Source organism: Paroedura picta, chromosome 9 (genome assembly GCF_049243985.1).
Source record: "Paroedura picta isolate Pp20150507F chromosome 9, Ppicta_v3.0, whole genome shotgun sequence".
Taxonomy (NCBI): domain Eukaryota; kingdom Metazoa; phylum Chordata; class Lepidosauria; order Squamata; family Gekkonidae; genus Paroedura; species Paroedura picta.
In genome coordinates this window covers 31,302,244-31,328,300 of record NC_135377.1, presented here as the reverse complement: position 1 = coordinate 31,328,300, position 26,057 = coordinate 31,302,244, and the positions used below count along the sequence as shown (strand labels likewise).

The following is a 26,057-nucleotide window of genomic DNA, read 5'->3' as shown; positions in this document are numbered from 1 at the left end:
CCCCCCCCCCAAGGTACCCCTGAAGGGGTTTAGTATTTTTAATCAAAGTTTGGCACCCTTCACTTCCATAAGGCAAGATGAATATCTAAATTATCCATTATTAGAGCTGAAACATACATATAAAATTCATATCCCTCAAAAAGTGCACATTTTCAAACACATTATTTTTAGGCGCCAAAACCAACCATAGGATTAATTCTGAATGTGAATATGTACAAATAGACAGGTGAATGAATAAAACCATGAAGTATAATCTGTGATTCAGGAACTGAAGTCTGTGATGGGCCCACGTTAATGAACTTCCAAGGACTTTTAATATGGTGTGGCTCACCATATTCATCTTCTCTATCAATTGCCTCAGTTGGATGCCCTTCTTCTGCTTTCCAGCCTCCACCCTCACTAGCCTCCTGTGTAAGTTCCAATGGGAGGTGTGGGGGCCTACTCATGTGAAAGGAGGAGGCCATTCCTGAATCACCAGGCAACAGAAGGAAGTTTTCCCCTTTAAGGCGACTGTACAAGAAGACCTGAAATAGATGAGCAGCTGGGAGTGTTCCTGACACTCAGCTGCTTTTGCTGCTTTCAAAAAACCCATTAAAAGGGATTGTGGTCAATTTAAATAAGATTTGCAGGGCCCACAAATGAAACTTTTGTCAGAGAACTAACCAGTTTGGTTCCGTTTGTAGTTTTGCCATGAACTGGACCAAACGGCATACTTTTGTTTGTATCCATCCTTATGGAAAATAATTGAAATCAAATTGTAATAGAGTAGGCAACCATGCCTTTGCTATATTGATAATATAAATGATATTAACCTAATGCCACCCAGCCATGAAAAAAGTACCTATTATTTTGCTAGTTCTAAATGTGCCCAACTAGGTGAATAGTTAGCATTATCTACTAACCAATGCCTCACATTCCCTAGCAAGAGCTTATATACTGAACTCCCCTGAGCCTTCGGAGAGGGTGGTATATACATATAATAAATAAATAAATATTACAGTAGGCTCCATGTGGAAGACTGAAGCCAACTTTGACTAGAAGAAATTTGAGTTTTAAATATTCCAGGTTAGGTCTGTATATTTTATCAAATTATTTTTGTGGAGTAGCAAGTTGGCAGTTCTCTTAAAACAGACTCTTTAGGGGTAACATGAATTTTGTGTTTAAACTTAATCACAAATGCATTGAGAGAATTAAGCAATTAAAACCCAGGTATTTTATGTTGAGACCCAATAGAATTGCCAGTAATCAGATTATTTGAGTTCTGTACTAGCAGAAAAGCCTATTTTGTGCCAGTTAATTCTGCAACCAGAGACCCCTCCAAAATGGTTAATGAGCTGCACTATGTTAATTTAATTATGGGAAGAAAAAAGATAATGAGAAAAATCAGTTGATGGAATCTCCATACAATGTAAATCTCATGAAGCGAAGAAATAATGTGGAACATGTTTCTTTTAAAATAAAACAATGTTTATAGAGAAATTTCAGATATCAAACTGTGTCTTTTAGTTGTCTCTAAAATATAATTACACATCTGATTTTGATACTGCATTTAGTGTGGTTTTAAGAATTTGAATTTTTCAACATTAAGCTAATAGTTACCAGTGTAGCAACATCAGTTTAATCTGTTGGTTGCTGAATGTGAATTACATACTGGGATTTAATTCTGAAACTTCTGTGAAAGATCTTCTGGGCTATCTTTATTCACTCTCTTAATGCATAAGAATAAGAGCAGTTTATATTTTAACCCTTTATTTACAGCGATGTATGTAGCATGTAGTATGTAGCATTTAGGACTTCCATATGTAAAACATTATTTTCCTTTTTAATTTTTAAGTTCACATTAATACTAATTAATGATCAAGTGATCCACATATTAAATTCAATGACTGGCACAGATTAGGTGAAGATAGCAGTATCATTATATCTAATTCTGAAAAGCTAGAATGTGGATAAAAAATCTACATAATGGACCCATGTACATATCAGAGGGATTGTCTATAAACCCAGGGAAACTCCTTGGTGTTCAGAAAAATCTGAAGAGTTAAAAAAATATTTTAAAAAACTTTCTAAGACAGAATTTTAATGAAAAATACAGCCTGATGTCACATAAGAACATGGTCAGCATTCTGAGGGAGATTTTTAAAAAGCACTGAGGGAAGATAGCAGCAGTAGGAAGATAAGAAAACAAATACTTAAGAGAGTTGGAATGGGAGGAGGTATGATGATGACAGACAAGTGCAACACTTACACCTATCAGTTGTGAGCTGGGACAGAGAAGGTTTGAAGACTCTCCTGTGCTTTCTCCTTGAAACCCTCTTATTGCTGCTGCTTGCTGGTTGATAGTGCAGGGGTTAGAACATAAGAACCTAAGAATGTAAGAGAAGCCATGTTGGATCAGGCCAATGGCCCATCCAGTCCAACGCTCTGTGTCACACAGTGACCAAACCCAGGTGCCAACAGGAGGTCTACCAGTAGGGCTAGAACTCCAGAAGCCCTCCCACCATTTTCCCAAGCACCAAGAATATAGAGTATCACTGCTTTCCCATCTACCTCTCTGAGATGTACTTTCTGCTTCAATCCTCTTCCATCCTCTCTGATGTCCAGCTGATTGGAGATCTGGCTAGCAAGGCTGGAAGGCCATTGGGGAGTGAGGGGAAATAGGGACATATGGGAAAAATGGTGTAAGGGCTGGATGAGATTTCCCTTTCCAATTAATATCATAGGTCCAGCTTCTTGTTTTTAATCATTCTAATTTTACTCATTATTTCAGTGTTTCTTTCAAATGAGCCTTAAATATTTCAATTTTTACAGATATAGGTTTCGGCACGCACTAACATGCTGCCTTTTTCCATATGTTACTGAAGTTACACTTCGGAAACCTATTTGCATGTGTGGCTGGCAACCATGCGTAAAAATAAGGGACTCTGAAGTATTCATCATGCCTAAGTCTACTCTTTTCAAAAGAGAAAAACTGTTCATGACAGTTCACAAAGACTGAAATCTGGTTTATATATGTAGGAGAATCAGGTGGTAAAATAGTGAAGTGGTTTCTCCAGTATTTTAAGTACCCAATAAGATTTTTAAAACTGATATATTTCCTTCCTTTGGGGTAATCTGAATTTGCCTGTCAAATCAAGAACAAGGTCTCTGAACATATAAAGAAATTCCATAATTTATCACCAACAAATCACAAACAGAATACACAAAGGTAATTAGGGTGAGGGCTAGTATCCTGTCCAGCACAGTATTTAATTTAAACAGTGGAAGAACTCAAAGTAAAACCATGGCTTGTATTTAACAAAACATCTTCATACCTGCACAGTGGAGCTTTCTTACTGCCTCCTTCTACTGCAGCCCCAAAAAGCTCCCTGAAATACTACTTGAGAATATTAGACTGCAGTTAGAAGGGGAGATGAACATTTTTTTGTCTGGTAGGTGGAAATCCTTCCAGTGAAAGAAAAGCTCTGTTGCATTCAGTTGTATAGTCACATTTTAATATTTTAACCAAGCTTGCATGGTTGCTAATCTTCCTCGGATATGCATAGTAGTTAGGCAGCCAAGCATCTCAATCATCTGCATTTACAGGAATCTATCAATATGGTAAAATTTTAGGATTGAGTTTCTCCTTTTGAGGGGGGATTAAATGGTAATTTCCAAAAGTGCAATTCCTGAGAAAAGTCATGATTCCCATATTAATAACAAGAGAAGCAGAAGAGTCTTAGTATATTTTACTTTTGAAATTAAACAATGGAAGAAGCACAAAGCAACCCCCCCAAAAAAAATAATTAACACTATTTTTTTACCACTATTTTAAATTATCCAGTTAAGATTTGCTGCTGTATACTCTCAAACCTGGTTAAACCTTGGCAAACCCCTGGGTGAAGCTTGAAATTCACCTAGAATTGTCAAAGATCTGTAGACTACATAGAGCAGTTCCCTTGGATAATATGGCAGCTTTCGGGGATGAATTCTGTGACATCAAATGTTGTTGAATTCACTCCCTTCCCCAAACTTCACTCCCTTCCCCAAACTCCCCCTGCAGAGGCTTCACACTCAAATCTCCAGATATTTATAAATATAATAATAATAATAAAAAAATATTTCCAAGCTAGCAACTCTGTTTCAGTGTCAGGTCTGTTCCCACAACTTGAGAATTCCAGAGAATCAGTAAATACTGATGGAATGAATTCTCTTATGTAATGTTATGAAAAATTTCAACCAACTTAAAAAGCAAAATGTAGTTATTTTATGCCTACAAGAAAACCACATAAAGATAAAACATGAACATATTATAAATAATAAATATCTTGCTTCAGCCCTAAACAAAAAGTGTAGAGTAGCTATTCATATAACAAAATCACAAAAGTAATAGACGAATTAATAGATCCATAGGGAAGATAACTAACTTTAAAAATGAGACTTCCAGTTGTATATAATAGCAACAATGCCAATCTATGTCAATTTTTTCAAACTATATTAAAATTTTAAGATGAATATATAACAATTTTTGGATACATGAACAAAGTTTTATATATATAAAAAAGGATAGATCTAGAAATCCTAAACCTGGGAAATTACTGAAAAATGTATTCCAAAATTTAAAATGCTGAAATTAAAAGACACCTGGAGGATTAAACATCCAAATGATAGACATTTTATACTTTTTCTAATAGACATCAGACATATTCAAGAATAGACATCTGTGGGGTATCAAAAAGTCTTACAATAAATCTAGATAAAGTAGAGATTTAACCAAACTATTATCATAACTATAAAGAAATAGTTTGTCAATGGAACAGAAGACTAAGGGAAAGATGGCATCTAAACTATGCTCTTTTACTACAAGATGATGTAATAAACAAGAAAATTTGGAAGAATTTTAAAAAATGAATTCATACAGAAGAAATATGGGATCTGCATATCTTATTGAAAAATTTTGATCCCTTTCAGGATCTAAAATTAACAAAAAGTAGATAAGATTATAATGAAATTCTTAATATAAGAAGATATTATAATGAGTACAGAATGCACAGTAGCCTCTGATCCTATTAAATATCTGGGGATAAACATGACTGGACAAAATTGTAATCTTTTCAAATAGTTCTAATAAATCCTGCAAATTAATACAAATAGACATATAGATGGGAAAAAATTTAAAATCTCATGGCTGGTAGAATTTCAGCAATCAAAATGAATGTACTGCCAAAATATTTTTAATTCCATTTGTAACCTATATAAGAATACTGACAGAATGGCAAAGACAAATAAATCAACCCAAATAATCATAACATAAGTGTTATATAACTATGGACTTGAAAATATGATTCACACACTGGAACTTACTGAATCCTCCAAACCTTCTGCTTACATTCCCAATAAAAGCTTATCAGGAAAAGAATACGAGAAATAAAAGTGGTTTCTTAATACGGTAATATTGCAAATGCTCAGGGGAAACTCAAGTCCTGCCAATATTAGATATGAACAAATCAATATTCAATGATTATTATATTACTAATCAGTTTCAAGATTAAGGAAGATCATCAACATAGAAGGTGGAGCTATAAGAGATGAGTGTTTGAACAGCTGATTACAAAATGGTATCATTTATTATAGTTATTACTTCAGTTTGAAACATGTGAACAAGTGAATAAATGTATGATGAAATGGATGCAGAATTTTAGAGAGCAAATACCTATGACTATGACATGGTAAAATACTTATGACTATGGTAAAAAGACCCTAAGAGTAAATTGGTATAAAATGTTTTTCAGATTACATTACTCCAAAGAATATTAAGAAAATAAATAAAAACTATAAAGGAGAATGTTGGAAATGTCAAGATATAGACAGAATTTTTTACCATATGTGGTGGACTTGTAAAAATGTTATATATAATCACCTGTGCAGCAAAACCGAAATCCAATGTCTGTCCAAGCTTAGAAGAATGGGAAAATAAACTTGTCAACTATGGCAAAATTAAAAACCTATTTGAGAAACAGATCATTTTTTAAATGAAGAGAGATGGAGTGTTTATTATGAGAATATGGGATCATCAACCAAGGTGATCAGAGCTGTCTTGGCCACATAGAATGAATCGCCTGATGACTGAGTGAGAAGACCTAAAGCTGCTCAGCCACTCTCCCCAGGAATCACTCTCCCCAGAAATGCTAAAGTAGATACAGGGCAGTAATTCGGCATCTCCTTTTTTATGCTTCATCAAGCTATATCTGAGTGATCTGAGGAGTTTCTTTCAGTGGAAATTCCAGATTAGGTGTACTGAGGAAGTTGGGGTAGTGGGAGAAGAACCAGTTGAGCTACAAAGTGACACTGAGCTGAAGCCAAAATCTTTGGTTTACAGACATTCCTGATTGCTATCCTACACTAGGGGCAATGATTAAGAAGTTCCTTGATCAAGTTCAATTTGATTTTATTACATACAGAAAAAGAACAAAACAATAAAATGGGATTCTACCATATAATGTTAAAAGTTACGTTTCTGTAACAATTAAAATTCATTTAATAAAAGTGGCCCTTTGGACATTTGTCCAGCTCGCTACAGAGAAGAATAACATTTTGCTAGCATAGTCTTTGAACACTAATTTGGATCAGATTTTCTAGAAGGCTTGTAGGGCAGCCTTCATAAAGGGCAGCCTTGTAGAAGACTATTGGTTATTCCTCAGCAAGGAGAAATAAAACGTTCTCCATTATGGTGCTTGAGCATAAACAAGCAAAAATAATATCTAAGTATTTTTGCTTTGGAGCTGAATAAAGTGTATATACCAAAAAGTAATGAAATAAATCTTCTAGTTCTAAGGCCCTGTGAATGCATAGATGCTAATCAACTGTTTTTTTTTATATAGTTTCCTGAAAATATGGCAGTTTGCACTGTTTAGAAATAAAATAGATATGAAGACTGAGCAAAGTTTGTAAAAGTTGGTCAGATAGTGTGCCCTTGAACAATCCTTCTTAGTTACTTTAAACCAGGGAGAGAATTTAGTACCTGAAATAATGTGCGTATTCTCTGGTGCAGAAATTGAAATTGGTCTGGGAAGCACCATCAACAACATTAGGCAATTTATATAGAGAGATAATTTATTGAATTGGTGAGCCATGAAGAATCTTTTTGAAATAGTGAATGCAATTCTAGAGAGTTCACTAGCTGGAGCATTCCTCAATTTTTGCCAAGAGTTAAGTAAGGTTATGTGCACATGTGCCTGAATAGACAGAAATCTCAGTCCAGCTCTCATGCAGGCGGCTGGAGTATTTGGGGGTAGTGCTACAATCTTTTTGAGGAAAAGATTTTTAATTTCTCCAGGCTAACAATCATGGTACCATTCCAATCCATATTTTTACACTACAGAGGAGTTTGGTGATTTTCTTGCTCTGGAACAATTTTATGGCAGTATTTATCAGGAAGCCCCCTTTAGAGTGGTAGCATTTTAGAATGGCACCCATTGCCTAGAGCAGTGATCCCCAACTTTTTTATCTCCGGGGACCGGTCAACACTTGACAATTTTACTGAGGCCTGGGGGGGGGGGGGGGTGTAGTCTTTGTCCGACAGACGTCGCTGCTGCCACCTGAGCCCCTGCTCTGCTTGTTTCCCGCCGGTACCCCTGACTTCCTGCTGTCTACTGGGGGGTGCTGCCAGCAGGGAGCTGTGCAGTGCCACACCGAGTGGGAGGCCCAGCCATGGCTGCCACTGGAGAGCAACAAAGGTGAGCCGGCAGCAGAGTGGCAGGGCAGCCCCCGAGGCAGCAGCTGCGGAGGAGGATGAGGAGAAGCTGCAGCCCGACTGATCTACGGGCTGGGACCGGTCTCTGAACCGGGGATTAGGGACCACTGGTCTAGAGGACTGTAGGTTTTGTATTTTCTAAATGTGTGTCATTGAAAGTGATTCCCAGGTATTTGAAGTTTCTGCACCAGTCAATAGGAATGGGAAGTTGTCTATTCACCAACACAGATTGCATTGCCTTGTTCCAAAGGCTATCACCTTGGTATATGAATATTTAATGTTTAATAGCTATTCTTTACAATAATGACTGTGCTTCTAATGTGAGCTAGAAACAGAAGAACCAAGCAAGCCATGTTCAAGAAGACTGAAATATTCTGTGGGCCAGGGAGGAAAGAAAAAAGATCAGGGCCTGCGTGTCTCTTAATTATGTCATCATTAATATAAAGATTGAAAAGGAGAGGAACAAGAACGCAACCCCGTTTCATTCTACACAAATACTTTCTGCCAGAGAGCATGAGATGCCTAGTCTAATTTTAGAAGATACATTACTGTGGCATTCTTGTATCAGATGCAGAAGTCATTTGTCAGTGTTAGTACTTGCCAATTTAGATAGTCTTTCTCTATCCACTGAGTCAAAAGCAGCTGCAAGATCACCAAAAGCTGTATAAAGATGTCTAGTAGGGCTCTTGATGCACCCTGTGGCAAGGTGGTGAAATATCAGATAGTACACTGGCCGTTTCTGAAACCAGCTTGTTCAGGGTAAATGACCTGATTAGCTTTTCCTGTTCTTCCATTTTTATCAATAGGAATTTATTGTAGAGTTTGGAAGCAATATACAAGCTGATAGTTTTTGGATCTTGTTTATTGCCCCATTTAGATATTAGAACAACTATGCTTTTTTTTCTAGCCAGTGGGCAGGAGACCTGTAGAGTTTGTTTGAGTGAACACTTCGCCAATACTAGAACCGACCAGTTGGGAAATTGCTTGACAAGCTCAGGAGAAAGCATATCTCACTTGGAACCTTATAAGATAAAAGAGAAGCAATTAATTATTTTATGTCAGATGCTGTAACTGAGGGACTGAGGCATGTCGAAAGACTAAACAGAAGTTTGTCACTGCTTGCCTAAGGAGTGGAACCTCCAAAAACATGGCTATAATAGCAGTACCAATTTTTGGCAGATATCTGCACGCCTGCTAATGAGAATGAGTTGCCCATGTTAGAGGATACTAAATCCCCAAACCTCAACTTGCTCTTTGTTGCATTCCGACATCATATTTCGCGGAATGTGGTTTTCATGTGGACATCTGACTTCTTTTGAAGCAAGGAAATCAACTCCAGATTACTAAATGTGGTGATTTTATGCTAAATGACTTTAAACCAGATACTGGGAAACTGGCATCACTTCATCAAGCTCGTCTATCACATTAAGAATTTACTGAACAGCGGTGGTATTGCTTTTTACAGGGTAAGAAAGGGCACACTGGGCTGGGTTTATGGAATCAAGACGGCAGTGGCCTGAAAAAGTTTGGGAACCACTGACACAGAGCATATTTTTTCCATATTTTTGCACACTGCAGATCCAGAAATTTTACAGATAAAACAACAAAAGGACTACTTGCAATAATATAAGCAGCTTATAGAATTCACTGGCACAGGATGTTGTGATGGAGTCTAGCATAAGGAAAGACCTAAAAGTGGCATTGGGCCATAATAATTAAAAACAATGGCCAAGTTCAGTAGTTTAGATTTACACATATTTCAGAAAACAGTAAAGTCCTGAGACAATAGAACAGACAGTTCAAATTTGTAAAATGTTTTAACTGCAATTGAAAAATATTCCACCTACAGCCCAAAGTGGTACAGTTCACCACCACTACCTGTGACACCTAATTCTGCATGAAGAGAGCAGGCCAGAGAGCAGGCCAGCGGTGGGCAAATAAGTGAAACTATAATTGTTTGCATACTCCCCAAGCAGTGAACAAAGACAAATCAGAAAATTACATGAAAATTACATGAGTCTTACATAGGATAATTCAGCAAGGCAGTAGTTAATTGTTATTCTGAGTCCATAACTAGACAGTGTTTTCAAGCCAAGTTTCCCAGTTTTGTTTTGTTATTTTACAAAATGTATGACCTGCATTTTTGCTCTCATAAGGTAACTAACAAAATATATAAATAATAAAACCAAAATACACATATCCATAAATACTTACTGTGTTCGATCGTCATGTATTAATTATATAAACAAATTAATAAAAACAAAATAAAACAAAATGAATAGAATACAAGAATAAATAAAAAGAATAATTTATTTCTTGTGGTGGTTAAAATTTATCTACTAAACCTGCTCCTTTTATGAAAATGGGTCCAATACTGCGCTTGAGCTGTGTGAATCATAGAATCATAGAGTTGGAAGGGGCCATACAGGCCATCTAGTCCAACCCCCTGCTCAACGCAGGATCAGTCCTAAGCATCCTAAAGCATCCAAGAAAAGTGTGTATCCAACCTTTGCTTGAAGACTGCCAGTGAGGGAGAGCTCACCACCTCCTTAGGCAGCCTATTCCACTGCTGAACTACTCTGTGAAAATTTTTTTCCTGATATCTAGCCTATATCGTTGTACTTGTAGTTTAAACCCATTACTGCGTGTCCTCTCCTTTGCAGCCAACGGAAACAGCATCCTGCCCTCCTCTAAGTGACAACCTTTCAAATACTTAAAGAGTATGTCCCCTCTCAACCTCCTTTTCTCCAGGCTGAACATTCCCAAGTGTGGTTCAAGTACTGGCCAGCTTGACTTCTGAATGAACCAAACCTGCCTTGCTTTTCTCTATTTCTTTCTTTTCAGAATACTAGAGACTATCTCCCAGGGCTAGGAAGTAGCAAAAATGTAAACCAACTGGATAAGACCATAACAGCTTTGTGATTCGTGAGGATGAAAAGGTCTTCTAGCCAACTTCCTCAAAGAAAAATAAAATAAAAAGAAGAATGGACAATATCTACATCTTGATCAGAGAGGATTAGACTTGGATCAATCCCCTTATAACAGGACCAGGAAGAAACATATCCAGATAATAACATTATAATGGTGGGGGTATCTGAACAATTTGTAACACGAGAAAATAACAGATATATCTCATATGTATAATTCTCAAAAATAAAAAAATATAATAAATAATAATACAACCACATCTTAAAAACCATTAACACGAACCAGAAGACATCATGAAAAAAATTAAAATCAGAGCTAAAATGCGCATGCAGAAACATATACACAACATAAAAACAAAAATTAAAATATAGTTTCAATACAGGGCATCAAAAGATTACATTGACTTAATATTGGAGATGCATTCAGTTTTCAAAAGATGTCCAAATTGAACTACACTGGGTCTAAACAAGAACTTGACAACATTCTAGTGCTTGACATCCTCCATTCATTCAACACAAATACTATGGTGGCTGGGATGATGGTGAGACTAAAGTAATCAAACGCTATGAGTGAAAATTCTTTTGCTATTCACAATCATCACTCTTAAATAATCACTGTACTAAAATAACCACAATGCACTATATATTTACTATGATTTGTAATTCAATATTTATGTCCAGAAAAGTATACACTACAGGTCCAAATCCCAAAAGGAATATTGACTTCACCTTAATTAATAAGGGAAGTACTAAAAGTGCTGAACCACATATTCTTGCACTGAACATGGATGTCAGGCAACAAACACTACCAGCATGTAATTCTAAAACATTCACCAGTCACTCCCTTTGTTCTGTACACAAGAAAAAAAAGTTGAAAAACAGGAAAGTTCACTCACTATGCATGTCTCGGCTTATTTTCCACTTAATCTGAAACACCACAATTGAAATCTTAGGAAAAGGAAAGGTTTCCTTCACTCTTTACAGAAAATATTACGGCACAAAAAGAGTTGTTTAAAAAAAAATAAGGCAAAATTGATTTTACAAGTCAACAGCGCAAAATTTCTAGTGTTATTCTCCTCCTGTTTCATCTATAGCCTACTGGCAGTTTCAGTGAGTTAATCATGTGGCAACTGGTGCTGTCCACTTTGAGCTGCTAATCTTGTAAGCAGTAAAGTAATTAATAACCACAAATGTGCAAAAGGCACCTCCCTTTGTATATATTCAAAGAATGTAAGCCTTTCCAAAGTCTCTCTTTTGGCACAGTATCTACACAGCTGCTATTCATTTCTTGCACAGGATCCAGACAGCTTTATTCTGGATACAGGGAGAAATCGCTTATCTTCAACACTCAACTAACAATACTGTTTCTGACAAAATGTAAAATCACTTATTTATTGCCACATGATGGTGTGAGTTTTATGGATACTCACTGACATTGCCCACGACATCCATAGGGTCTTTCTTGCTTATGTTATTACAGTTCATTAAATACATAAATTGTGATATTTATAACTAGAAGGATAATCTGAAAGCTTTTTTGCGTATGACTAATGCATTGTGTTGTTACTGTTTTTGTCAGAGTGTGTTGCTTATAGCTATAGGTCTAAGCATCTTAAACAGCAAACAAGGATTTCTTTACCACTTGACATAGTTTTTAAAAATACATCCATGATGAAACTGGCCTTGGGGATGCTAAACAATAACTTCAGTCCATATCACCTCCTCAACATTAACTGAGTTGCTTTGCTCCATGCCATGCCCTTATGACTAATTACATGAAAATGGATAATTAACCTGAGATGGAAATGTGATGATAGCTGTGTGAACAAACACAAATCTCTACACATGCAAGGTACTTAAATAGTGTATTGGTTTGTATCCGGTGAGGGGTCATGCCTCAGTGGTAGAATATATGCGTTGCAAGCAGAGGATCCCAGGTTCCATCCCTGGCATCTTCAGTGAAAAGGATTAGGTAGTAAATAATGTGAAAGAAGCTTTCCTTGAGACCCTGAACAACCATTGCCAGTTGTAGTAATACTGACTGTGACAAAGCAATGGTCTTTCTCAGTATAAGGCTATGTGTGTTCATATGTGAAGAATTAGAACACCAGCATATGTACATACACTGTGGATTCTTAGTGCACTGATGCTGCTGCATTTACAGTGCTCAAATGCTGCAGCTGGTGACCTAGTTTAAATACAACCCCAATTGAATATGACCCCACATAACTCAATTTCCTTTATACACTCAGCATCACATTTAGAATCATAGAGTTGAAAGGGGTCATACAGGCCCCATAGTCAAACCCCTTACTCAATGCAGGATCAGCCTAAAGCATCCATGACAAGTATTTGCCCAGCCACTGCTTAAAAACCACCAGTGAGGGGGAGCTCACCACCTCCTTAAGCAGCTGATTCCACTGCTGAACTACTCTGTCTGAATCCCCCCCTCCGATACCTAGCTGATACAATTCTACAAGTAGTTTAAAGCCATAAAGAGGGTCCTATCCTCTGCTGCCTGTCCTCTAAGTTACAACCTTTCAAATACTTAAAAATGTCGCCTCTCAACCTCCTCTTCTCCAAGTTGAACATTCCCAAGACCCTCAGCCTTTCCTCATAAGGCTTGGTCCCCAGGCTCTAGATATCTCAGAGGAAAAGATTTTGCAAATTCTTCACTTTTCAAAAAGGGCTTGCTAGTCAACATTTCCAATATTCTGAAGACATATATGATCTGAGGAACCCTGGTAATGCAACACACAAAACCAAAAGGCCTTAATGAAGTACAAAGACCGACTCAAATCCACTAAATATTTTAAAAGCCCTGATAATACTTTGGCACATTTCTCTCAGTTTTGTATATTCATTCTAAAAAACTGAAGAGAAAGAGGGACAGAGATTCAGATCTAATCTGGCATGCCGGGTTCGATTCTGCACTCCCCCACATGCAACCAGCTGGGTGGCCTTGGGCTCGCCACGGCATTGATAAAACTGTTCTGACTGGGCAGTGATATCAGCGCTCTCTCAGCCTCACCCACCCCACAGGGTGTCTGTTGTGGGGAGAGGAATGGGAAGGCGACTGTAAGCCGCTTTGAGCCTCCTTCGGGTAGGGAAAAGCAGCATATAAGAACCAACTCTTCTTCTTCTTCTTCTTCTTCTTCTTCTTCTTCATGAAAACCTGGTTGAGAAAGCCTGCCATATGCCAATAACAGACTTCCCATTCTATTCTAAGGAATCAGAATGCTATATATCAGCTCAGCTCTGCAACCTCTCTTCTGTTGACTATTGGCAGGAAACTTGTTAAAAGCAGAGTGCAGAGCAGATACTTGATTGTAAACACCTCTCTCCTGCTAGGGTTTGGGCATTAGGTAGACCCAGGGCTCTGAGCCATCTTGTCTCTCTGTTCATGCCAAGCAGTGGAGCTTAGTTGCATGCTTTTATACCCTGTTGATAGTGAACTTCTCTCTCCTGCCAGAGTTTGGGTGTTAGGTAGACTCAATGCTCATGACCACATAAGACAGGTCAGACCTTGCATGACCACTACTCAGCGTTAAGCAGGCTCAGGAAACTTGGTGAGGTGCTCCCATGCCAGCACTTCTGCCAAATCCTCTGCCATTGCATGCCTGGCATCTCCACCACTGCTGATCTCCCAGTTCACTATTGATAAACAGTAATGGGGCCTTTCCCTGCTTGGGCTCTTTGAGAGAGAGGTGCTGGTCTGCAGCTATTCGTCTCCCAGACTCTTCTACCTGCTGTTCTCTCAGGTCACATGTGTTGGTCTTTAGACTCTGCACTTCTTTGCAGAGTTCATGCATCCATTGCAAGTGTCCTACATTTAGGAGAGCAATGCTGCCTTTTATCTGAGTGTTGCACACATAAGTTAGCTTGTACTCTTTATTGCATTGAGGTAGGAGGGATGCCCACCTGCAAACTTCATCGGATCCTGAAGGCTGGCCATATTGGCGCACAGCACATCAGTGGTGTCCTGAAGGGGCTTAAGGACACACACTTTGGAAGAGGGTCAGCCAGCCACTGGAACTGATGTTAAGCTTCTCCTCCATGTACAGGATGGTTATGGAAGAGATGATATCTTGTGTGATGATCTTCTGCTTCACCAAATGCGCAATCATAGCATAGGTGGAGTTCCACATCTCTCGCTGTCTTGTGTGCAGCACACGGGTAGACATGATATTGCCAGGCACTGGCAGGTCTCAGGCAAGGACCACATCTGAAGGGGGCAGCAGCCTACATGGCCTTGAAAGTACTCCCCAGCCCCAGAGCATCTTTCACAACCGTGTATACCCTTGATGTGAACATCACCTAGCAGGCAGGCACTGGCATCCATGAACCATGTAGCCACAGATGATGTTTCTACCGCACACCCACTCTGTTATACATGGCAATGATGTTTTGCACTGTGTATTATGCATCCATCTCCTGCACATGGAGCAGAACCACGTCGTAGCCTTTTGGCACAACTGTCCCCACCTGGGACCTGCGCTGTTCCCCAACAGTCCTTCATGGTTCCCCTTTCCACTCTGGAGAGTTGAACTTGATCATTACCATTACAGCTGACAAAAGGCTAAGTCCTCCATGACATAAAAGTGATGGATATCCATAGCAATTATCTTGTGAATGAGGTTAGTGATTGCTTCCTGGGCCCTCCACAAAGCCCTTTTGACCTCTTGGAGGGTGTCTCACCTTGATGTCCCACTCACAGCAGCCCAAGTACAGGGAGCCTTTCTTGGAGGGGCCCTCCTGCTCTCCCTTGTGTTTCTCCATGCTGAGAGGGAGTGGGTCTTTTCTTTCTCCTGCTGGCCACCAATCTTTCCTCCAGTGGCAACATGGTTGAGTGCACTCTTTGCAGGTGCCTGTGGAGGATGGGGAGGACGAGCATTGGGGGTTTGTGCCTCTCTGGAAGACACAGCTACTTTCTGTTGCTGAGCTGAGAGGGCTGTACTCAAAACAGAAACAGCAACAAGAAGTTGGATTTAAATAAATATGCTATGCTGTGCTAACAAGAAGTTGGATTTGGAAGAAGAGGATGCTTCCCTCCTGCTGGTGTCTGAGCACACTAACAACTAGTATTTCTATTGCTACATAATAACATTATTTTAAACAAACTGAAGCATTTCCATTATTCTACAACTGACAAGGACAAAAGCAAAATCAAGTTTTAACTAGCACATTACTTCCATTCACTTTAATGAACAGAGAATCCTACTAGAATGAATGGAAACTGTGTTGCAGCAGTAATCTCAAGATTGCTCCCAGTACTACAAAATATGGTTTAAGCATTATGAAGTGTTAAAAGCCACTCCTATGCTTGTTTCACATTCAATTTTTGGACAAACTGAGTTTTATTTTGTATAGTCAAGATATTCATTTTATTAGAGACGGAATCCAAGCTCTTGGAGAATGTAGAACATCTGTCAGGCTGCAGTGAGGTTGATGGAGAGTGATAAGATCAGTTTGAGAAAACTGTGGAGATTTGAGAGTAGAACCTGAGGAGGATGGAGATGGGAGGGTGGGGTTGGTGGCATTTATTTCAGAGTCCACCTTCTGAAGCTGCCATTTCTTACAGAAGAACTAATCTCTGAGTCAGCCTGACTTTCTCTCTGCTCACACTGAGGGCTTAGCTACTGGGTGCCTTGGCTAAGGATTCTCACTTTTGAACCTGGGTATGACATCTTCCCCAGCAGCACATTCCTGGGGGCATCATCTTTGCGGTTCTTAACCTGTAGAGGTTCTTAACCTCTACAGTTGATGGGTATGCCCTGGACTTGTGTCAGCCTGGAGGGGGGGGGGGCTGTAACAATTATAGGCATTCCCCCCTTGATCATGTGGTGCGGCCAAGATGGCATGACATAACTTTGGAGAGCCCCTGTCAGAACTCTGCCTTTCTGCCATTCAGAACCTGCCTGTGAAGACATGGGGGGGGGGAGAGATGGGAATACTTCCCTTGCTTCCAATTTCTGGCAGGGTGGGTCTGCCCAGGTGAAGTTTCCCTGTGTGGTTGGTGCCACTGATTTGTTCCGAGAGCCAGTTTGGTGTAGTGGTTAGGAGTGCGGACTTCTAATCTGGCATGCCGGGTTCGATTCTGTACTCCCCCACATGCAGCCAGCTGGGTGACCTTGCGCTCGCCACGGAACTGATAAAACTGTTCTGACTGAGCAGTGATATCAGGGCTCTCTCAGCCTCACCCACCCCACAGGTTGTCTGTTGTGGGGAGAGGAATGGGAAGGTGACTGTAAGCCGCTTTGAGCCTCCTTCAGTTAGGGAAAAGCGACATATAAGAACCAACTCTTCTTCTTCTTCCTGATCCATTCCATAGATTCCTGCATCTGCATTTGACTTTTCAAGAGAGAGTACTGGGGAGATGTTTATGGATGGTCTATAATTGGAATTCCAGAAATATAATCTGTTGTGACTTGGATAAATTGTAGCAGAGCAGGTGGCAGGGTGGGGTTCCCTGTATGTTTGGTGTGCGTAGCTTGCAGTGGGTCCATTCTATACATTTTTGAACCTTTGCCTTTTTCCCTAAAAGCACTTTCCTGAGGATACCTTATTTGGTGGACTGTAACTTGGACCTTCTATTTCCAATCTGTACAGAACTTGGAGGGTATGCAGAAGAGGATCAGAAGAAGATATCTGGTGTGGTTTTGTCCTTCCAGTTTGCACAGGGCTTGTTATATATACTTCTGAGCCTGTTGAATCTGCCTATTTTTTCAGAAAGCACTTTCCTGGTGGCACCTTCTTTGGAGGGCTGCAATTCAGACCCCTAAGTCCAATCTTCACCAACCTTGGATGGCAGGTAGACAAGAGTCATATATAAACCCCCTGTAGTTTGGGGTTCCAGCATGTGGACAAGGGGAGTTTGACTATATGACAAACTTCATAAACTAAAACAGTTAGTTTAGCCCCTAAACATTTGTCACGGTTTATGGTCTGTGAACTGGACATGCCATAAACTACGAACTGAACCTCATTTCTTGGTTTGTGCCCACCACTACTCATAATCTATAGAAATGAATATTCTTTTTTTAGATGGTATATTGCTCCTAAATACATAGAAAGAGTAAGTGTTATAATGGGAAATGTTGGAAATGATCCATAAAATGAGATGGAAAGGAATAACTGAGTTATAAAATGTAAATTGTAATATTATGGGTCCTTTTACTCCGTAAAAGCTGTCTTCTAGAAAAAGATTTGGAAGTTTTTTAACATTTGTGTTATATTACAAAACAGTAGCATAGGGTCTTTAAGAAATAATATACAGTGTGCTACTTTTAAATCAAACTTATTTATAAAAAATCTATAGAACTGAATATTTTTGTGAAACCAGCCCTCAAAGACAATTAGACAACTCTTGGTAGGTAGTCCACCTACTTCACTTTTTTAATGCTAAAACATGACTTTTATTTGTAAAAGTCTATAGATTTCTTTTGCATATAAGAAACCTGCTATGAAACAGAATACTATAATAAATAAAAAGTAGTATAATGATACTTACTCTTCCATATCGGTTAGCATAGGATCCTGTAAGCAATGAATGGAAAACGATGATTGTTTCATCCAAATCCCAAATGAATACTCTCTGTAAAAAGGTAACCAAATCAATGGATCCCACTCAGTAAGTGAAAGAGAATATATGTACATGATCAATCTATATGCAGAAAATCATTCTAAAAGTTGTACTAGGTTAAAATATTTTTATATTATTTTAGAAATGCAATTTCACTAGAATAATATGGCATATTAAAATTGTAAAGAATTTTTTTTATTACCACACATTTAAACTCATGAATATTTTAGATAATTACAAGTAGGGACCATTGGAAAGAGACAGGAAGAATAGGATGAGAAGGATAATTTCTTTAACTTGTGGGTGATGGGATCCTGGGTTGTTTAACACAATGTCCTAAATATGCTTGACATGTGTTGCTTGGTCTCCCTAGAGTCCTCTTATGATATCTCCACTTAATCTGGCACTTATGACAATGGGAAGATATAAATGTTGCCAGGATATCTTGGTTTCCCCTCAAATGGCCACTCTGCTTAAAATGGCAGCATGGGGACCTTGAGAAAGCTAGCAGCAGATACCAAGAACTCTCAAGTTAGTGGCTTAAAATTTATTTTGTGGTTCTTCCTGTCAGGCTTGAAAGATAAACTATACTCACTACCAATCAGCCAAGACAATCTCCTGCACTATCAGGGTGATGCAAGTGCGTTGGTATTGCATATCCCTATCTTTGTCACTGGAATTCAGGGAGGACAGAAGCGGGTAATCATTTAGATCCACTGACAGTATATCTCATCTCAGTCCTAAATTTATTTTCTTCACAAACTCATGTTCAGCAATACAAATAGATTAGATATATTAAATATTTGAGGAAAATGCCAACAGGACTTTACAGTAATTGAGTTATGGCACTACCTTTTCCCATTTTCTTGCTTCTGTAGATCCTTCTTGTCTGTGTGTGTGTGGAGTCAGACAATTGGTGTGGATAAGAGGAATTTATGGATGGGGCTAACGCAATAGATTTAGGGAGAATCCCTTCTAAATGGAGTAAGTACAAATGTTATGCAGCTGCCTTATGTGAAAGATGAAATTAGGTCAGCTGTGGGCTGGTAATTTTGGGGGTAAGGTAAGGAGCATGATACACTAAACAGTAGGAGGGAGAAGCACTGGTATAGATTCTCTCTAGGAATTATAATTAACTTTGATTTTCTGGGCTACAAGTTAATAGAGTTTGCTTTTATTCATCACCTGGTTTGATATTTTGTAATTTTCCCAAACCTTCTCGGGAAGTCTGAATGAGAAATTAAATAATACTGCATATACAATACCTCTAAATCAGAGTCAGGCGGTGGTGAAGGATTATTGTTCCTTCTACCTCGGCCACGTGATTTGCCATCTGAGCTGCGGCGCAACCTGTCTGCCTCCGAATCTTTAATGGGGGTCGTTGGACTGTGGATTGTACCGTAGTCTGCTGCAGAAGAAAAAAATTGCTCGTATTTTAATTGTACTTGAATTTTGTTTATTTATTTACCTATATACCTAGCTTATTATTATTATTACTATGTTTTATATGTTACTTTATTTTTGTATTCTTTTAGTCTATGACCATGAATAAACAATAATTAATTTTGTTTCTAGTAGTACGACTTACTGATCTAAATACACAGTCTCAATTTACTTTGGAAGTAACATATTACAATATAAATCTAGTATTGTTAAAGCTGGAACACTAATTAATTCAGGGAAGTCAGAACTCTTCCCAGGAGGTCCCTTCCAACTCTATGATTCCATTATATATATAAACACATGTGGAAGAGCCAGGCATCCTTTTTGCTTCCTTTTACATTACTATTATTATTGTTGTTGTTATTATTATTATTATTATTGCCCGTTACTTCTAGACTAGCTGGCTCATGGAATGTTACAAGATAAAACCCCCACAATAAAAAGCACATTACTTAAAACCGCACAGCAGAAAAAAAATACTATAACTCCCTCCCTCCCCTCCAACTGCTCAGCTCAATCAGCCCCCCAATCTGTGTCTTGGGGGGATGTCAATGGGGAGTTAGCCCGATGTACTGGCTATTCTGAGAAGGAGCTCCCTGATTATGCCTGCCTTGGCCTCAACTGAAACCCTTGTGGAAGAGCTCTATCTTGCAGGCCCTGCAAAACTAAGAAAGCTCCAGCAGGGTTCTCAGCTCTCCTGGGAGCTCATTCCACCAGGTTTGGGCCAGGACCAAAATGGTCAAGCCCAGGCTCACTTCCTGCAAGCTGGGGATCACCAACAGATTTGCACCCACAGAGCAAAGGGCCCTGCGGGGGGCAAAGGCAATAGGCAGTCCCTCAGATATGTGGGGCCCAAACCACAAATGGCCCTAAAGGTTAATATCAGAACATTGAACTTGATCCAGGATGCAGCTGGCAACTAGTGCAGCTGTCTCAGCACTGGCTGGATATGGACCCTTCAAAATGTTACTGTGAGGACCCTAGCAGTTGTGTTCTGTACCAACTGTAATTTCCAGGTTAAGGAAAAGGGAAGGCCCACAAACAGTGAGTTATAGAAGTCAAGCCTGGAGATGACCATCACATGGATCACTGTGGCTGGATGCTCCAAGGATAGATAGGGCACTAGTAGCTTCACCTGGTATAAATGGAAAAATGCCAGACAGGCTACTCTGGGGACCTGTGCCTCCACTGATAAGGAGGCATTGAGGCTCACCCCTAGATTCCTGGCTGAGGGCGAGATCTCAAGCTGCACCCCAGCCAGACTAGTAAAGCACACTCCTGATCTGGCCCTTTTCACCTAGCCACGGGACCGCTGCTTTGGAGGAGTTGAATTTCAGACAACTCAGATCAAGCCATCCAGCTATGGATCCTAAGCATGTAGCGACTGTTTCCAGGGGGAGGAGTCCAGGCAGCCTTCCATCAGGTGATAGAGCTGGGAGTCATCAGCCCAAAACTCTAGACCAGCTTGGCCAGAGAGTGCACATAAATGTTAAAAACATGGGGTGGAAAATCACCCCTTGTGAAATTCCACGAGGGAGATGGAAGGGGCATGACAACACTAGGTGTCTGGTTCTGGAGAAAAGAGATCAGCCACTGGAGGGCTGTCCCATGTATCCTTATTAATTCCTGAACTTCTGGGTTTCCTTCTGCAAATTACTGTCTCGCAGCCTAACCTGTCTTATGGAATTCAATCCAATTAATGCTTCATTAAAAAATAAGGGGCTGAAATGAGGCAAATACTCAAATAATGGACCATTAATATATTTAACTCTGTGTCTGGATCATACCAGGAATGTTTGTAATCAGTTTTCTATATTTTATCAGTTTTTATTTCAAATAGGTTTACAAACTGATCAATTAAGGAAGACTCATGTTCTTCTTTCTAAGGCAGAAATTTCAAGGTGTAAAATTATTTGTGGCATTTTTATGTGTGAAAACTTGTTTGTATGCTGAATGTCTGGTCGTATGTTTTTTCTGATCAGAGAGAGGTGCAGGAAAATCACTGTAGTCCAACAAATTTTTGAAATCCTGGTTTCTTGTGTCTAGGCATAACAGAAATATGATATTATCTCTCTAAGATCCACAGTAGTTTATGGTACATCCTTAAAGTTGCCATCTCCAATTTGGGAAATTCCTGCAGATTTGGCGGACATGGCCTGGGAAGGGTGGATTTGTGGAGGGTAAAATGCCATACAACTCACTATCCAATACAGCCATTTTCTGTAGCACTTTCTGCTCCTGTCTAGAGAGTTGACAGCACTTATGGAAATTTGGTGGTATTGATCATTACTTTCGGAAAAGGAATGCTATATAATATTAGGGATTTCAGTGACAAAAAATGCGCTGAATGTGAATAAAGAGAATTATTTTTTAAATCTGCAAATCATCTAATTACAGCCTTCATTTTCGGACAAAATAAACGCTGTTCAAATGACTATAATTCCAAAACTTGTTTTCCAAAATCCCCCAGCAGGTAAATTTGGAAGGCTTGAATATACAGTGATGTTTCAAGGAATGCAACTAGAATATTTTTTGTGTTGGAATATCTAGGATCTGTAGTGTTCATGATTCATCAGAGGAGATTTGCATTAGGATAGTTAGGTTAGGAACTTCCTAGGTTTTTTTCTTCAAATAATCTCCTCTAGCATCCTGATTGGCTCATTTGGAGACTTCCTACTCTTTTGAGCACACTTAGTCCCTACCTGCCTCCTGATCAGACTCAATGACTGAGTGACTGAATAGACAATTAGATAGGACTCTCCCCCCCCACACACAAAGTTAGAATCATAGCATCATAGAGCTGGAAGGGACCTCATGGATCATCTAGTCCAACCCCCTGCACTATGCAGGACACTCACAACCCTATCGTTCATCCACTGAAATCTGACACCCCCTTAAGCCTTCTCAGAACCAGCCTGTTGTTTTTCTTCACAGTAACATTATTTTATTCTTTCAATCAGCCTGGTGCTTTGTCCCTCTTTGCATATCTAAATGTTGCCAACACTTTGTAGTTGCTATTCTACATGGACAATGGAAAATAGAAATCATGCACACCCAACTTGCAAATATAATGATGCAAATGATCCCAGTTAAAACGCACACACACAATACTCCTATGCTATACAAAAATTCAGTCCTGAAGTTTTGAGCAAAAGGAAGGTAAATGCTAAAAAAAGCTTCATGTCCTTAATATTTAGTCCACCTATGGGCCTAACAACTTGTAGACCAAGAGTACATTCAGAAAAGAATCAAGTGGATAGCCACATTAGTCTTAAGTAGCACAACAAAATTTGAGCTATATCTGTACTCATGATCCCTGTTCCATTGTTTGAGGATGTGTGTATGCACACGAAAGCTTACACCATGAATAAATCTTTGTTGGTTTTAAAGGTGCCATGGGACTCAAAGTTTGTTGTGTTACAATCAGAATAGTAACTACTGTTGTGCACTTTGGCTACTAAAGCACAGAACCCTAATAGTAACTCCTTCCCCAACCATGAATCTAAGTTTTGGAGCATGTTGTCTTATTTTACACTGGAGCATGTATATTGAACTATGTTGTAAAGTGCCCGAGGGTGGTATAAAAATCTGAACATATAAATAAAATGGGAAGAGGGTGCTGGAAGGAGTTGGGACTCATTGTCTACCAATCAGGAAGGCTGTCCTGGCTGTCCCATTTCTGATTGGCTATCCATCCAATGAACAGCCAAACAGGAGGGATGTCCTGCCTCTGCCTCGTCTCCCTCCTTCTATCTGGAAGAAGTGCCAGTCCAGTAAGCGAGAGCTGGGATGGAGAGCGGAGGGCCTGGGATTGTGGGCCTAGTGGGGGTAGTGCTCTCCCCTCCCCCAGCAGCCCCGGCCACAACCTTGCCAGGCCTGGGTGGTGCTACCAGGGTTAAAGGGAGAGCCAGTCCCCACCAGTGCTCCCAGCACCCCAAGCAGCTCTGGCCACAGCCTTGCCAGGGCTCAGCAAGACTGCTTGAGGCAGCGGGGAGAAGAATGGAGTCCCCACCAGTGCTTACACCCCCACCTCAAAAAGGTCCGCTGAAGCCTTTCCAAGCCTTGGCTGGCCTGCCCAGGGTGGGAGAGGGGGGATTAATGCCTTCTATAGTTTTGGATACAACAGCCTTTTTTGCTAATGAAATAAATAAATAAATATCACTGTAAACTATTAAACTATTAGAAAACAAAGCAGATAAAATGATACTTTCCACAAATTCTTGACTTCTTGCCCTAAATATTTAAAATGTGCCATCAAATACCGTCAGTAAAATGAAAAGGCCTCAGAAAGTAGTATTTAGTGCTAGCATGAAATCTATAGATTACAGACTGCAACTAAATGGTTTGCATGAAGAGGTTCCTGGGTTTGATCCCTAGCATCAAATGAAATTATGGTCAGACTAGACATGATTAGTTCAATGAATCATATTCCTCTCTGAGCTGTTATATAGATGGTGTTATATATATGAAGCTCCAAAATGGGGAAATAACACTCCTTGAGCCATTTTGGTTTGTGGAAAAAGCGTTTTCCGCTCCAATCATATCCTGATCTGAATTGCTGCCACTGTGTGGCTGTGAAGAAAGCAAGTTGAGCCCTGGAGGAAACCCAGTTCCATCTCACTTTAAAAGGTCACATCTAATTTGCCCTTCAGAAAATGAATGCTGCCTGAAACGCTGGAAACCAGCTTCCAGTCACTGGGCAATACTGAACTATTTGGACTAAAGGTCAGACTTGCCATAAGGCAGCTTCATATGTTCCCCTGTTCACACTAAATTTTGTTATGGCAAGTGAAATACAACAAAAAATTGATTTCAACTTTGATAAAAGTTTTTTTTATTTTCAATACTACAAGTGGGGACCCACAAGGATTTTAAAGAGGCATCTAATTTCCCTCTTCCTCTACTAGTTCCTCTTTCCCTTTCTTGAAAGCTATCCTTTTTCTTCTTCCTTCTTTCCTCAGGGTTGTCAGCTCCAGGTTGTGAAATTCTTGTCGATCTGGGATAGTGCCTTGGAAAGTGAGGTTTGGTGAGGAAAGCAACCTCAACAGGGTATAATGCCATCGACTCCACCCTGGAAAAGACCCTGCACACTCCCCCTTCCTTTTACTGACCTGGAATCTTGACTAGCAATAGCCAATATGTTTGCTGAGTCCACTCTGGCAGAGAGTGTGGTTTACAAATTCAAAGAAATAAAATAACTAAAAATTAATTAAGCTATAGATGTTTCGGTTATCATTTTGTGCTTTTAAAAACCAGACAGACAGACAAACTTTTTTACAAACTTGGGGTGTTTTTCAGGTTTGTAGAAAGATCTGCCTTGCTTCTTCATCAATCTAGTCTCTCTATTCACCACTCTAGTCTATGGAATTAAGTATCTTCAGATTTGGCAAAGCTTGCTATTAATATATAGGCTACATTTTATTTATTTTCTGATTGCACGTTTAAAAAAAATTCTATAGACGAACATGTAATTTTGAGTTACTTTAAGTGAAGCCCAATTATTTCAATGGTCTTAGAGTAAAGAACCTCTGCATAGGATACACTAATAAACACATCTGTATCACTTGTGCAGTGACACATGGCTACTGATGAACTGAACTAAAATTTTACCATAAAAAGGCAAAATTTTGGGGGGAAAAATGTAGACAACAAACTTTTGCTCTTATTTGGATGTGTCATAACAACAGCTCGCTAATTTTATCATGTCAATTTTAATTTTAATTCCATGTTCATATGGAAGTTATCATGTCACACATAAAAAGGTAAAGGTTTCCCCTGTGCAAGCACCGAGTCATGTCTGACCCTTGGGGTGACGCCCTCTAGCGTTTTCATGGCAGACTCAATACGGGGTGGTTTGCCAGTGCCTTCCCCAGTCATTACCATTTACCCCCCAGCAAGCTGGGTACTCATTTTACAGAACTCGGAAGGATGGAAGGCTGAGTCAACCTTGAGCCGGCTGCTGGGATTGAACTCCCAGCCTCATGGGCAAAGCTTTCAGACAGCTGCCTTACCACTCTGCGCCACAAGAGGCTCACAAAAACCAAAAAGAAAATGGGTTCATTTAAATAATATTACAAAAGTAACAAGCTGCAATGCAATAACAACAAACATTGAGTCCTATGGCACCTTTAAGACCAATAAAGTTGTATTCAAGCTAAAAGCTTTCTGTGCACTTTTCAAAGAAGGCTTGAAGTACAACGCAAAGAGGCAAGGGATGCCCTGCTATTCCAAAACACAAAACCTGGTGACATGTGTGCAATGCCTTGCACAAAAGTTACAAGCAACTTATACTGTTTGGGCTACATCTTGAAACTTGCAAGATGCTTTCATGTGAGCATGTTCCACTGAATAAAATGGTACATAATTACGAGCA

At 39.4% G+C, this 26,057-nt stretch overlaps 1 protein-coding gene across 12 annotated transcripts in view; it reads right to left on the bottom strand.

Annotated features, from left to right (window-relative positions):
* The window catches only part of EYA1 (EYA transcriptional coactivator and phosphatase 1), a 111,698-nt gene that overhangs the window by 37,313 nt on the left and 48,328 nt on the right, over positions 1-26,057 (bottom strand). For all 12 annotated transcript variants that reach the window (XM_077352166.1, XM_077352173.1, XM_077352167.1 and 9 more), the window contains 2 exons: positions 19,507-19,649; positions 18,170-18,253 (listed from right to left, as the gene is read on the bottom strand). In XM_077352166.1, the coding sequence (XP_077208281.1) occupies positions 18,170-18,253; positions 19,507-19,649 (227 nt within the window). The remainder of the gene's footprint in view (positions 1-18,169; positions 18,254-19,506; positions 19,650-26,057) is intronic.